At 30.5% G+C, this 15,583-nt stretch overlaps 2 protein-coding genes across 2 annotated transcripts; both read left to right on the forward strand.

Annotated features, from left to right (window-relative positions):
• Positions 1 to 2,537: 2,537 nt before the first annotated feature.
• Positions 2,538 to 5,245, forward strand: LOC146958665 (sugar transport protein 13-like). The gene is made up of 5 exons (XM_085740201.1): positions 2,538 to 2,873; positions 3,009 to 3,331; positions 3,498 to 3,622; positions 3,715 to 4,006; positions 4,513 to 5,245. Exons 1-5 carry the CDS (start codon positions 2,741 to 2,743, stop codon positions 5,137 to 5,139), a joined length of 1,500 nt encoding a protein of 499 aa, XP_085596327.1. The 5' UTR covers positions 2,538 to 2,740; the 3' UTR covers positions 5,140 to 5,245.
• Positions 5,246 to 11,065: 5,820 nt separating this feature from the next.
• LOC146958666 (sugar transport protein 13-like) lies at positions 11,066 to 14,140 on the forward strand. The gene is made up of 5 exons (XM_085740191.1): positions 11,066 to 11,387; positions 12,145 to 12,470; positions 12,588 to 12,712; positions 12,808 to 13,099; positions 13,235 to 14,140. The coding sequence occupies exons 1-5, from the start codon at positions 11,255 to 11,257 to the stop codon at positions 13,859 to 13,861; spliced, it is 1,503 nt and encodes a 500-aa protein (XP_085596317.1). The 5' UTR covers positions 11,066 to 11,254; the 3' UTR covers positions 13,862 to 14,140.
• Positions 14,141 to 15,583: the final 1,443 nt, after the last annotated feature.

Raw genomic sequence — 15,583 nt, forward strand, 5'->3', positions numbered from 1 at the left:
CATCATATAGTGGAACGGAGGGCTGCTCTCTCCCCCAGACTAGGTCAATTTGGACCGAACTGGGTAAACAGATTCTTTGTGTTCTCTCTTCTTCTTTTCTCTTGCTGTGTTGTTTTCTACTTTTGGCTTGTGATTATAACTGTTCTATTCACTTTGATTATTGGTTGCTTTATTATCCCTTGCTCCACACATCAAGTTGTTATTGGTGTGAGTTTTTACATCGAATCCGCAACAGAATGAATTATTCCCAACAATATTTTTTACACTATACTGCATTGTTTTATTCCCAACAAAAAGGGTGGGTTTTATTTATTCCCGACGGTTAACATCCTTTGTGTTTGGAAAGACCATTTCTACCCTCCTAAAACCGCAACATACCCACGTTTTCTTTGGTTTCATACCCACTACCTTTATATAGCAATTTACGTGCCACCCAGAATTTATTTCTTCTCATTTTGCCATGGAAAAATATCATACAACTTTTAATATTTGTTTTTTCGATTGGATGTTAGTAGGCAATGCACTTTTATTGGAACAATAAATGTCATATTGTTTTTTCTTACAAAAGTCATATTATTTTGATTGCATCAATAAAAGAAAACTCTCAAATATACTGATTTAGATTCTTTTTGATGAATTAGAGGTTTAGATTGTTCATTGATATGAATAGTAATAATTTGAAATAATAGAGAAAACCGAAGACACGTCTCTTTTACCAAATATGACACAAGGGTATTTTGATAATTATATATATTTTTTAAAAATAATTCCCAGGAATTCATATTATCAACCAAACATATTTTTTGAACATTCCTTGGAATAAAGTCCACACCTTTTATTCCTGGGAAAAGGTTAATCCTGGGAATAATTTTGGTAACCACGAAACAAACGCCCCCTAAGGTTTTGCTTGGGAGTTTAGAGGGGAAGAGAATGAAGAACTTTGGAAGTAAGAAATATAGAGAAAAATGAAGAAATCTTTCACATTTTTTTGAAAAATTATTTTTTAGAGAATGATAAATCAATGATTATGATTCAAATATTTTTAATATTAAGAATATTATAACAACATATATTAATTTGAAGAATTCATATAAACCCTACAAAACCTCCGAAAACCCTCCTTCAATACAACTTTTTAATTCCCCAAATAAAGAGATTTTGTATTATGAAGAAAAATTAACCCCCAAAACTCTCTCATCCCAAAGTCCTTTATTTCACTTGTTCCTTCCTTTTTTCCAAAACTCTTCACTCCCTTTCCCTCCAAGCTTGCAAACAAAACTTAAGTTGTAGGAAAGTGCACTTAATCCTATAATGGAAAGCCAAAACCACCAAAAGCTATGAATCCACGATGTAAGAAAATATACTACGGATATGCATTACTTTTTATTCTAAGATTATATTTCTCCCGTACCCATTCAAACTTAAATTATGGAATAGAATGCTAATGCTCACAAAATTTTCCTACAAAAAAAAAAAATTGCTAAAGGTGAGAATACAACTATTATTATATGCCACCGGCGAAAAGACGGACACTCGCGCGTCCGTCTTTCCGCTTTTTTTATTACGCTAACGTTTAAAAATTATAAACGGTGTTTTTTATGAAATATTGATTTTGTTTAAAAATAAAATGTTTTTTGCTTTCAAATTATAATAACAAATCAAACTAACCATGATTATATATTTCTATGACACCAACAATATACAAAAAATATATATATTAATGCATGTGTTATCGAGCTACATGCACTGTATGAATGTTTGGAGATTGCTCGAGATAGAGTTTACTTTAGAGTTGAACTTAATGTGGATTCTAAAATTATTGTTGACACATAAAGAAAAGAAATAAAATCCATATATAGTTATGTCTCTTTAATTTCTTGTTAGAAATAGTATAATTTTTCTTAGTGATAATAACTATAAAATTATTTTAGCATGAATGTATTGATAAAATTATTTTGGCATGAATGCGTTGATAAAATAGTGTAATTTTTCTTAGAGATAACTATAAAATCGTACATCAATTTTATACAAAAAAATAAAATAAATCATATCATGTATTATTATCCCTACTGATCAAAATATCTGGATCGGACACTATTGGTGTGGTCAACACTTTGAGTTTTTTTATACCACTACTACCCCTTATTTATCCCACAAAATCTGAAAGATACAGCTTCAACATCGGTTTCACGAACAAAAAAATACTCGCGTACTAAAAAATGGTGATGAATCTATTTATATTTAGGCATTTGTTGAAGAATACTACATTGTTCTCCCATTCCACTTCTATTAGTAGTATTCTCTATAATTAGATACAACTTGTTGAAATACATATCTTAAATAGATAAAATTATACCATCGAATAGACCAAAAAAATAGGAGAAGATAACATTGGATCTAACAAGTGATTATTTTCATCTATCCACGCAAGGATTTGAAATCTAATTTGGTTTTGAACTTTTATCTCTTCCATCATTGGTGGATCCTATATATAGATGTTAGATGTATATATATACACTGCTAAATCAACGTGAGATGTTATCAGAAATTTTTCATCAAAATCTTTCTCTGATCTTACATACTTTCCAACTTCATTAAATCTCTTGGTTGCAAGGTTATCCTTCAACCTTGAGGTATTGTTCGATACTTAAAGATCAATCTGGCCACATTCATTCATTCATACAAATACAAAAAGAAACTCACAACAACATTCCTTACGTGAACATTTTAGCCAATAAGCATGGCTGGTGGAGGATTTACCACGGGTTCAAGTGACGTAGTTTTTGAGGCGAAGATCACACTAACTGTCGTAGTCTCTTGCATTATGGCTGCTTTCGGTGGTCTTATGTTTGGTTATGATATTGGTATTTCAGGTACATTTATATAGCATTATTCTAAAGGTCTTTGTTTTCATTTTGTATTTATATATCCTTATGATATTGGTAACCCGAGATCAAATCTATGTTCAGACAAGCATTAGTATATTTAATGTGAATGAATGAATGCAGGGGGTGTGACATCAATGCCTAGTTTCTTGAAAGAGTTTTTTCCAGAAATATACCAATGGATAGAAGAACCTAAAAATGAAAGCAACTATTGCAAATATGATAATCAAATGCTTCAATTGTTCACATCTTCTCTTTACATCGCTGCCTTGGTAGCCTCCATGATTGCATCCCCGGTAACTAGAAAGCTTGGACGCAAACTTACTATGTTGCTTGCTGGAATTTTCTTCATTGCTGGCACTGCCTTAAGTGCTTTAGCAGGCACCCTTATCCTCATCATTCTTGGCAGAATCATACTTGGTTGTGGTGTTGGTTTCGCCAATCAGGTCATTATATATGCACTAGCTATTGCGCTATCGACATATGAAATATCTACAAAGCATATCCAAAACAAAAGAATTCTTAATACCTGTAATTTTTTACTAATTGCAAAGAAATATACAATAATTTAAAGTTGCTGATTCTTGACTAATTGCAATTTTGACAAAACAGGCTGTGCCAGTTTTTCTATCTGAAATAGCACCAACAAGAATTCGTGGAGCACTTAACATTATGTTTCAGCTGAATATTACCATTGGAATTTTCATAGCAAACCTTGTCAACTGGTTTACATCGAAGTAAGTTTATTTTGATCAATAATCTTCATAATAACATTTTAATTAATTAAAAACTTTGAATAGTCTATAATAATTGTTTATATGAAAAACAGAATGGAAGGTGGTTATGGGTGGAGAGTATCATTGGCCGGAGCAATAATCCCAGCAGTTATGCTTACAGTGGGGTCTCTCATAGTGGATGATACCCCCAACAGTCTCATTGAAAGGGGTTTCGAGGAGAAAGGGAAAGCCGTTCTAAGAAAGATTCGTGGTGTTGAAAATATTGAGCCCGAGTTTGAAGATATACTTAAAGCAAGTAAAGTGGCTAATGAGGTCAAGAGTCCCTTCAAGGATCTTGTTAAGTCCCACAATCTCCCTCCTTTGATCATTGCCATATGTATGCAGGTAACTACTATTATCATTCATTATTGATCATGAACGAGTTAAATGCATAATACATTGAGATCGATATTTTATAAATAAGATCATAATGGAACCGATGAAACCTCCAAATTATGGTTCAATTAGTTCAACTACGATTGAATTAGATGACAAATAAATAATAAAAAAATTTAAGTAAAAAAAAACATGTTGAGCTCTGTATGGTTGAAACTGTTCAACCGAAATTTCAACCGGTTCAATTTGACTACGATACAACCAATAACATACCAACCGACACATTAATCAATTTCAATTTCAAACAATCAAACTGGTAGGTTCGGTCTGATTTTTAAAACAATGACCAGAATACAATAAATAATATTTGGACTGAGATTTACATTGTAGGGCATGCGTAGGATCTAAACTCATATTAAATATAGGCAATTTGTACATTTTAATCACCTATAGCTAGTACTATAGTATTTGGTTTGATTGATGTTATGACAAACTTCTATTTTATCTTGGTAAAGGTCTTCCAACAATTCACCGGCATCAATGCAATCATGTTCTATGCTCCGGTATTGTTCAACACTTTGGGATTTCACAATGATGCTTCACTTTACTCATCAGTGATCACAGGAGGTGTGAATGTCCTTTGCACCTTAGTGTCTGTATATTTTGTGGACAAAGTTGGGAGAAGGGTACTTCTATTGGAAGCATGTGTACAAATGTTTGTGTCGCAAGTTGTAATCGGCATAGTGCTTGGGATGAAAGTCACAGATCACTCAGATACCTTAAGCAAAGGCTATGCAATGTTGGTGGTGGTTATGGTGTGCACATTTGTTGCATCATTTGCTTGGTCATGGGGTCCACTTGGTTGGTTAATTCCTAGTGAGACATTTCCTTTAGAGACTAGATCTGCTGGACAAAGTGTGACTGTGTTCACCAACATGTTGTTCACTTTTCTTATTGCTCAAGCTTTCTTGTCCATGTTGTGCCACCTTAAGTTTGGAATTTTCTTGTTTTTCTCTGCTTGGGTTTTTGTCATGGGAGTTTTCACGGTGTTTTTTATTCCAGAGACAAAGAATATACCTATTGAAGATATGGCTGAGAAAGTATGGAAACAACATTGGTTCTGGAAGAGGTTTATGCATTGAATTTAAAGTTATGTAAATGTGGAAGTGGGTGTGTTTCTAAGTATTAAATCTTATGTACTCTCTACACTGATCTTATATCGAACAATGTTTTAACTTGGAAGTAAAATTTCTTGTGGCCATAAACCAAAATTTATATTATTTATGCACACTCGCAAAATTTAGAAAGAAAAATTCTTAAATACACACTACAAAACATAGAGTAAAACTAACAATTGAGATGTTATATAGTTCATGTGTATCAATTCATAGATGTTGACATGTTGTTGCCATTGAAATGTACGCAATTTTAAATATGGTGGGACCTAAGCTAACTTTGCAGAATCATGGATAATTGTTTTAGTTTGATGCAAATGTACTACCGCACCATCGTATGAGTGTAGAAAAAAACTGTTTTACACAAATTAAATAGAAAATATCATAAGACCAGATAAAAACAGAAAATATCAATAGAAACAAAAATAAAATAAATTTCATCAAATACGTGTTAAGGTATCACTAATAAAAAAAATTAAATTGTACAATTAAACTTTATTATTCTTAATAATTGTTAGGACACATTAATAATCAATGATCAAAATTAAATGATTTGATTGAAATAGTTAAAAAGTTTCACCAAAGAATAAATCTTTCGAAAGAATATGAATTTGATTCCTAGGTGAAACAACCATTGGACAAACTTTACCTACCTCCATCCAAACTCTGAATTACTAAAGTCTTTTTCCTCATGAACCGGAGGATTAACGCTAAAAAACTAAAAAATAAAAAATCAACACCATGATCGGACTAAATAAGTCTAAATAATGGTTGGGATCACGCCCATCTCAACGAATATTGAGACATAAAGCAAAATTTAAGAATGTGGCTTTTTTAAAATTAATATCTTTTAAAAAATATATTTATGTATGTTTTATTTTTTGGACTTTTTGAGATGCAAGATTGTTTATTTAGTTATCGTAGTTGATTTCATATAACATTTATTTTTTCAATAATTGATAAAGCGAAGTCATTTAATCTTTGTTAAGACAAGATTGTTTATTTAGTTATCGTAGTTGATTTCATTTAACATTTCTTTTTTCAATAATTGATAAAGCGAAGTCATTTAATCTTTGTTAAGACATTGTCGATCACAATTCATAGATATGATTTTATTAATTTTAATTTTGAAAAATTATGTTCCATCGAAGAAACAATTACAATAATTGTTAACATTATTCTGTAAGTAATATATGCATTTGAAAAAGACCCAATCATTTTTTATTCGGTACAAGAAAAAGAATCAATTCTATTTAGATATACTTAAGTATGTAAACTGGTGTATCAATTTCTACTTGTATATAAGAAGTCAGAGTCAGAAAATTAATACTTTCATCAAAACCACAAAAGTTTAAAGTATTGTTGCTAAATCATTACTAGTAACTAGCAACAAACCCGTGCTAAGCACGGGCCCGTGCTCCGCACGGGTTAATTCAAAGCGAGGGGGCTATGCATCAAAGCACATTGCAATGTTATATGAATTGAGGAAAAAAAAACTAATGAATAAAGCCGACATTAATGATAAAATGGTAAATTACATTGACTTTCCTTAAAAAAAAAATTAAATAACACAAGCACCCGTTCTAATTTTTCAAAGACTTCAATCTCCCCTCGTTTTATCCATTTTAATAACTTTGTAAATATACAATTTAATTTTAGTCATTTTGGTTTGTTTGTATCTATTTTCATAATTAAGTTAAATGTGATTTTTTTCTCACAATGGAGAAACAATAACAACATTTGTGTTTACCACCAAATAGAATCAAACATCGGCAATTACATAAGAGATCAAAAGAAAATATAGATATTAGAAGAATTTTGGTGGATGGATATTGTGGTTCACCAATGAAAATGAAATAAACTTCGATATATGAGTTTTATTACATTAGAGTTTAAAAACTATATCACTTTGACTGAGGAACAATATGTTGGGAAAAATAACCTAAGTGAAAAATGGAAAGAAAATATGATCAAAAATTAAGTGAATTCATACTCGTAGAAGAAGTTAATTGCTAATAAAACGGAACTAACAAAGTTTAAACCATGTTATAATATAAGGGAAGTGTTTGTAAATTTGATAAAAAAAAAAAAGAAAGGAAGATTAGTGTTTAGTTAAAAAATAGAGTAGGTGTTTGTGTTATTTAAGAAGATCATATGAGAGGTTAATGTTATTTGCCCATGATAAAATCATTGAAATTGTTGTTATTAAATATTATGAAGTGGTAAACCAAAAATATGTAAAAATATTAAAAATAATAAAGATTTCATTATTGATAAAGATGTCGTTATGAGTCCCGTGTATGAATTGAATAACTATATTATTTACTGACTCGTTTATCATTTTCAGTGTTTTTAATAGTCATATTTTTAAAAGATATAATAATTAATAATCAACAACAATATAAAATATTATTTTATAATATAACATGGTGACCCGACTCCTTTGATTCCCAGTTCTTTCCAAATATGTTGAGATGATCTGCAGGTTTCAAGGTCTTTTGTTCGCCTACACGTTGGTTCTTAAGTTAAAAAGAGCTTTTATGCTTGCTGATTTATTTAGATAGCTATTGACACTTGGATTTTGACATCGTGATGACGGTCGATCCATTAATTATTCTTCCTAGATGTTCACTTTTCATATTTTTTTGTAACTTGGTTTCGCACCCGTATACAGGTTCATTGAGTTGCGCCCGTGATTAGTGATTTTTTTTATGATGGATTAGGGTCGATCAATCTTTCGAAAGTTATTCTCTCTCTCAACTAAATAGGATCTTTTGTTACAAAAGACGCAGAAAGGTAAATATATGTTAATGTGTCAAAATATTAAGATGCGGGCAAAATTATATTTTTACAGATCATTAACTTTCACAATTAAAGAAAAAGATAATAGATTATAAATTATTTTTAACTCTTAATTAGAGAAAAAGATAATAGATTGTAAAATTATAGGAAAATTATTTAGAAGTTGAATTATAGGAAAATTTGTTTAGATTGTAAAAAGGATAATAGATTATAAATTATTTAGATTGTAAAAAGGATAATAGATTATAAATTATTTAGAAGTTGAATTATAGGAAAATTTGTTTTTATTGAGATCAAGTTTAAGTTTGTTTATTCTTTGAAAAGAGATTAAGTTAGTGTGTTTTATGATTTATCGAGTGAGTTTGTTTTAATTTGTTTTTAAGAGAGAGGAAAAATAGGGGGAGGTTGAAGCAAATGACACAAAATGATATAATTTTGATGACATGTCAAAAAATTAAGAAGGGTAAGATTGTATTTTTGGTAGACATTAAGTTTCATAATTAGAGAATAGATAATATATAAATATAAAGTTGTTAAAAAAATTTGAGGCCTAATACGTGAATTTTACTGGCCTAATTGTTGAGACGACCCTAGTTAGGACATCACAAAAATGAAATCATACATAATACTTAATTAAAAAAATAAGTAATTCAAAAACTATATGTTAGAACAAATTCAAAAGAAAAATTAACAGCAGTAATATAATATAATATAAGATAATATAATATAATAACAATAATAATAATAATAATAATAATAATAATAATAATAATAATAATAATAATAATAATAATAATAATAATAATAATAATAATAATAATAATAAGACTTAATTATATTTTTGATCCCACAATTTTATCATATTCATGAACTTAATTTTTCTTTTTTATAATTAAACTTTTAACAGCAGTAATGTTTATGTGAATGATATGATGTCTAGTAGTGGTTTAGTGAGAGGAGGATGAAGTTGAAGAACTTTGTTTGTTTGGGAGGTAGAGTTAGTGGAGGAGTGTAAGGGGTTATTGTCTAACATTTCTTTGAAGGATAATGGCGGATGACATTTTCATTTGAAAGAAACTTATGTGTTGATCTCTAAATTTGAAGCAATATCAGATTCCCCTTTGCTTAAAGTTACTTGGAACAATTTGTTTCCATTGAAGTTATCATTAGTTTCTTGGAGATTTTTAAAAAATCGACTTCTAACTAACGATAATTTGATTCATAGAGGGAATTTAGCATCGTATTTATGTGTGGAAGGATGTGATATGAATGAAAGAAACCTCCAATTATTTGTTTTTTGAATGTCCTATTTTTGGTAAATTATGGTCAGATGTATTATCTTGGTTAGGAATCATTTGTGTCTTGACAAACAAACTTTCTCATGTGGTTCAACTTATAGGTTATGTGTTTCATGGGAAAAATGTAAAGGACTGCCTTCATTCAATTTGGTTGGCTTGCATGTGCTCAATTTGAAAACATTGCAACCATGTTATTTTCAGTTATCAATATTGTTTAATAAATATTCTTATTGTGACATGGTTAAACTTTAAAATTGTAACTTTTTTTAATAATAATATTATTATTCTAAAAATATGGTAAAATAATAGGTAAAATACAAAAATATAACATATGTTTTAATAAAAACTAATAGTACAAAATAACAATGGTTGATCATCTTTGAAACATATGAAATAGTAACAGAATATATTAAATTAAACTAATATGTAACATTAAAAAGAAAAAAAAATAGGTTAAGATAATTTATCACACTAATAAAAAAGGAAATATTTATTAAAATATATGTATGCCGTTCGGTTTTGTACACTTTTGAAAAATCAATCCAAAATCAGATCTAATCCTAGTTGTTTTCACATAATGGCATCCAAACAGATGCAATAATATTCGGTTTTGTGAGGTTTATAATTTTTTTTTGGATTGATTTACGGTTTTAATCTGGATAGGTTTGGATTTAAACACCGCATGACTTTGTTTACGAATTTGGAAGGGAAGGGAGGAGAGGGTTTTGAAAAAAGGAAGGAGCAAGTGGAAGAAATAGATGACATTGAGAGAAGAGGGTTTTTTTTTTTTTTTTTGAGGGATTGAGAGAAGAGGTTTGTGGGGGTTCATTTTTCTTCATAATAAAAAACCCTTTTCATTTGGGGAACTAAAAAATTGTATTGGAAGAGGGTTTTGAAGGGATTATATGAGTTCTTCAAATTTAATATATGTTGTTATAATATTATAAAAATTAAAAATATATTAATCATAAACACAACTTATCATTCTCTAAAAAAATACATTTTAAAAAAATGTAAAAAAAAATTCTCCTTTTCCCCTACATTTTCAAACCCCAAGCCCTCCACTCTCCTCCCCTCCAATCTTCCAAACAAAGCGTATGTGTATTTGAGACGAAGGTGTCACTTTTGTTCTTGCTAAGATTATTTGGTTATCACCGGTTTGCAATGTTGATTCGGGGGAAGCTCTAGGTCTTTATCACACTATTCAATGGATCTGAGATATACATAACGTCAACTTTGCTCTTGATTCCAAGAAAGTGATGGACTATTTCAACAAGGGAAGAAACGACATAACTGAATTTGTGTTTGTTTTGTTAGCGTGTAAACATTGAGGTCATTCATGCATTAACAATAATAGCGACATCTTATGTTAGCTACAAAATTTATATTAATGTACCAACATATATTAAAACTTTGATTATGAACGAAATGCTGTAACCAACTTTTCCTTATAAAAAAAAGAAAGTAAGAGAGAACCTAAAATAGAGAGCACAAAAAGATTTTTTTTTTAATAATAAAAAAGGAAAATATTTAATTCTAGCGAGAAATAATCGGAAAGTAGTTTTAAGAGGTTATCATCCAACTGAACTAAGTCAATCACTTCCATTCCCCTCAATAACTAGATATAACTTGATGAAATACATTTCCTAGTTAAAATTAGATATAACAAGTGATTCTTTTTATCCATCCACTCAAGGATCTAATTAATATGTGGATGGATCTGTGTTTTGTTTCTCTTATCTCTTCCGTCATTAGTGCAATCCTTCTATAAATGTTTATGTAGCTAAATTAACGTGAGATATCTACGTTGTAAGAAAAAACTTCATCTGAACCTTTTGTGATCTTACATTAACTTCCAATTTCACTCAATCTCCTTCTCTTTAGAAGGCTTGAAATCTTAATAGTTAAAGACTAATATTCTAGGTACATTCATTTATACATAAAGAAAGAAAATCAAAACTAGTTTCTCTTGGCCAATAAACATGGCTGGTGGAGGATTTGTTACGGGTTCAAGTGACGTCATTTTTGAGGCTAGGATCACAGCAGCTGTTGTAATCTCTTGCATCATGGCTGCTACTGGTGGTCTTATGTTTGGTTATGATGTTGGTATTTCAGGTACATTATATAACATTTTTTTTCTTCTAAAAAACACAGTTTCAAATAAATTGTAGTATTGATTTTATCAAGTTTTATCATATAGCTATTTAATAAATTTGCATTAACATATCCAAATAATTTTTCAGAATGAAATAGTTTCATATCCAAGTAACTATCTTGACAAATACTTGCATATATATTCAAAGAAAAATGTTACTGGAACACAAGTGACAATAATATGGGACGTCTGCACTGTTCATTGTATTAATACGGTGGACAATGTTTTTCTATGTGACTTTTTTTTTTTAAAATTAATAAGAGGAGAATTTTTGTAAACGAAATTTGAGTTGTGTCATTAATCAATTCCACAATATCGTTAACCACAAAAATGTATGTTGTTAACCATTTTCTTAACATGAATTTCATTAATCACTTTGACTACTACATTAACCACAAAAATGTAAGCCATTAACCACTTATTTTACATGATTTAACAAAAATGATAGAAGTACATAGATAAGTGGTTAATGCTTTACATTTTTATGTTAATAAAGTAGTCAAAGTGGTTGATGAGATATATGTTAAAAATATGGTTAACAATGTACATTTATGTGATTAACGAAATTGTGATATTGGTTAATGACACAATTCAAACTTTGTGTTACAAAAATCCTCCTCTCTATTATAAAAAATGACAAAAAAAAAGTATAAACATGACGAACAATGTCAAATAGTATGTTCAAATAGCATAGTTGATATTTAAATATGAATGCAGGGGGTGTGACATCAATGCCAAGTTTCTTGCAAAAGTTCTTTCCAGATGTATACAAAAGGACACAAGAGCATACAGTACTTGAAAGCAACTACTGCAAATATGACAATCAGAAGCTTCAATTGTTCACATCATCTCTTTACCTTGCGGCCTTGGTAGCTTCCATGATTGCATCCCCGGTAACCAGAAAGCTAGGACGCAAACAAACTATGTTGCTTGCTGGAATTTTGTTCATTGTTGGCACTGTCTTAAGTGCCTCAGCAGGGAAACTTATCCTCCTCATTTTTGGCAGAATCTTACTTGGTTGTGGAGTTGGTTTCGCCAACCAGGTCCTTATATATACAAAAATATATATTCCATATTTTCATCAGAAAATTAGACATGCATTGTCACATTAAAAATTTAATGTTGCTGATTCTAAATCAATTGCAATTGTGACAAAACAGGCTGTGCCAGTGTTTCTATCTGAGATAGCACCAACAAGAATACGTGGAGCACTTAACATTATGTTTCAGCTGAATATTACCATAGGAATTTTCATAGCAAACCTTGTCAACTGGTTTACATCAAAGTAAGTTAAATTTGATTAATAATATTTGTAATAACATTTTTAACTAATTAAATATTTTGAACTATAATGTAATAACTGTTTATATTGAAAAACAGAATCAAAGGTGGATATGGGTGGAGAGTATCATTGGCCGGAGCAATAATTCCAGCAGTTATGCTTACAGTAGGGTCTCTCATAGTGGATGATACTCCCAACAGTCTCATTGAAAGGGGTTTCGAGGAGAAAGGGAAAGCCGTTCTAAGAAAGATTCGTGGTGTTGAAAATATTGAGCCCGAGTTTGAAGATATACTCAGAGCTAGTAAAGTGGCTAATGAGGTTAAGAGTCCCTTTAAGGATCTTGTTAAGTCCCACAATCGTCCTCCATTGATCATTGCCATCTGTATGCAGGTCACTACTCAATAATTATAATAGCATTAATTATTAATCATGAATCATTTTAATGCTCTAGTTAAGTCGATGTTTTAACAGTAATTGGTTTAGTCGATGTTTTAACAAATTTTAATTTTGTTTAATTATGTACAGGTCTTCCAGCAATGCACCGGCATCAATGCAATCATGTTCTATGCTCCAGTATTGTTCAGCACTTTGGGATTTCACAATGATGCTTCACTTTACTCATCAGTGATCACAGGAGGTGTGAATGTCCTCTGCACTTTAGTGTCTGTCTATTTTGTGGACAAAGCTGGGAGAAGGGTGCTCTTATTGGAAGCATGTGTACAAATGTTTGTGTCCCAGGTTGTAATTGGCATAGTGCTTGGGGCTAAACTCCAAGATCACTCAGATAGCTTAAGCAAAGGATATGCAATGTTGGTGGTGGTTATGGTATGCACATTTGTTGCATCATTTGCTTGGTCATGGGGTCCACTTGGTTGGTTAATTCCTAGTGAGACATTTCCTTTAGAGACTAGATCTGCCGGACAAAGTGTGACTGTGTTCACCAACATGTTGTTCACTTTTCTTATTGCTCAAGCTTTCTTGTCCTTGTTGTGCTTATTTAAGTTTGGGATTTTCTTGTTTTTCTCTGCTTGGGTTTTTGTCATGGGAGTTTTCACGGTGTTTTTGATTCCAGAGACAAAGAATATACCTATTGAAGATATGGCTGAGACAGTGTGGAAACAACATTGGTTCTGGAGGAGGTTTATGCATTGAATTTAAAGTTACATGGAAATAAATGAGTTAGAAGTATTCAATCTCATATACTTGCAATCTTTGAATTAGAAAAGGATATTTAATGGATGATAATAGATCCTTAGGAGGCGATCAGCTAATGATAGTGCTCATTCTTTAGGTTTTTATTTTTTTACTAATGTTCACTCTTTAGCTCGAGCATTTATCTTTTGCGCTCCTCAAAATTATTTTGATTACATTTGGTGATTGTATTTCTTCCACTATTATAAATGAAATATCTTTATCATTTGGAATTCTTCATTTGGGATCCTTTTCTAATTTAAATGAAGGCAACATGGAAGGTGAATGAAGTTTGGGGTCCGTCTACTTCAAGAACTTGAGTGGATCGCATCTTTGGGTCTTTCATTTTTGATTGCATCTTTTTTTTTAAATGAGAATATCAACAAAACTATGTATGCACTTTTGACTAGGTAACTCTTTTAGGAGAGGTATTTTCATAATTTCAAGCACACCTTGAGCTACAAAAACTTCTTGAATCAGTGTTCCTCCCATGTCCTACTCCTATCATGAGCACGAAGCCAATGCGTAAGACAAATTTTAAGAGTAGACCCATTTCCAATCTTCCATCTGTAACTTTCCTACAACCATATTTGAGAAGATCAAATGCTATCATGTCATGCATAATTTGAGATTGTGCTTAACTTAAAAATGTCTACGACTTCTATATATTGATTTGTTTCTCCGAAGATATCACATACACCCTCTGGTCATTAATATAAGCAAAAATCCACTTTTTAGGTTCATTCAATAAATGATGTATGTAGTCTATAATAAAGATTACATACATCATTAATTGAATGAACCTAGAAATTGGATGTTTGCTTATATTAGTGACCGGAGGGTGTAAGTATCAAGTATACCTTGCATTGCTCGAGTTTAATTTTCAATAGCTTGAAAAAAAAGTTGTCACCATGCATGGATAGAAAATTTTGATTACAAACCTGGATGCCATGGATAGAAAATTTGATTATGATCCATCATTAATTTATGTGATTTTGATCCTAATTTATTTCTTAAATTGAAGTTACTCAGTATGGATACAACTCGCATATGATCATATATATATATATAACTAGCATATATATGAATTATGAAGATACAATGAAAGTAAAAGAAATTTCAACCTAGTTAGTTTTGAAAAGTACAAAGGAAAGTTGTTGAATAAGGTTGAATAAATTAGACATTTGGAGTCTCTTCAGTCTTCACACTTGGTATATTTACTTGAAACTTTTCTTGTGCCATAGAATACAACATCGAACTTGGGAGTTGAAAATGCTGAAAATTTATCTTAATGCTTGTTGCAATAAATACCATGTTTAAAATTTCTCCAATGCACATAGTTGAACCTCTAAATCTGCCAAAGACACTTTTATGGTTTAAACCTAGTTATTTTTTTTTATCCCTCTATTATATTACACTTACGAAAATAATCCTCCATCGTTTTAAAATTAAATTTTTTAGTTCCTCAATTATAATGTTTGTAGCACTTTTGTCCCAACCCATGTTTTCTACTCCAAAAATGGTTGTTTTGTCTTGAAAATGATGAAATTCAATCCCATAAATGATATTTTATCTTGATATTTAAAATTAGGGTGATAAACTACCACTTTTTTTGGCCAAAAATCACAATTTGTTGGAAAAAAAACTAGGTTGGGACCAAAATTACAAAAAGAAAATGATAAT

The sequence above is a fragment of the Medicago sativa genome, chromosome 1 (assembly GCF_051527215.1).
Source record: "Medicago sativa cultivar Bolivia chromosome 1, Bolivia_mono, whole genome shotgun sequence".
NCBI lineage: Eukaryota > Viridiplantae > Streptophyta > Magnoliopsida > Fabales > Fabaceae > Medicago > Medicago sativa.

Coding starts and splice junctions, on each gene's coding strand:
- LOC146958666 (XM_085740191.1), top strand. CDS start 11,255: ATGGCTGGTGGAGGATTTGTTACGGGTTCAAGTGACGTCATTTTTGAG. Junction 11,388..12,144: donor TTATGATGTTGGTATTTCAG/GTACATTATATA, acceptor ATATGAATGCAG/GGGGTGTGACATCAATGCCA. Junction 13,100..13,234: donor TCATTGCCATCTGTATGCAG/GTCACTACTCAA, acceptor AATTATGTACAG/GTCTTCCAGCAATGCACCGG.
- LOC146958665 (XM_085740201.1), top strand. CDS start 2,741: ATGGCTGGTGGAGGATTTACCACGGGTTCAAGTGACGTAGTTTTTGAG. Junction 3,332..3,497: donor GTGTTGGTTTCGCCAATCAG/GTCATTATATAT, acceptor TTGACAAAACAG/GCTGTGCCAGTTTTTCTATC. Junction 4,007..4,512: donor TCATTGCCATATGTATGCAG/GTAACTACTATT, acceptor ATCTTGGTAAAG/GTCTTCCAACAATTCACCGG.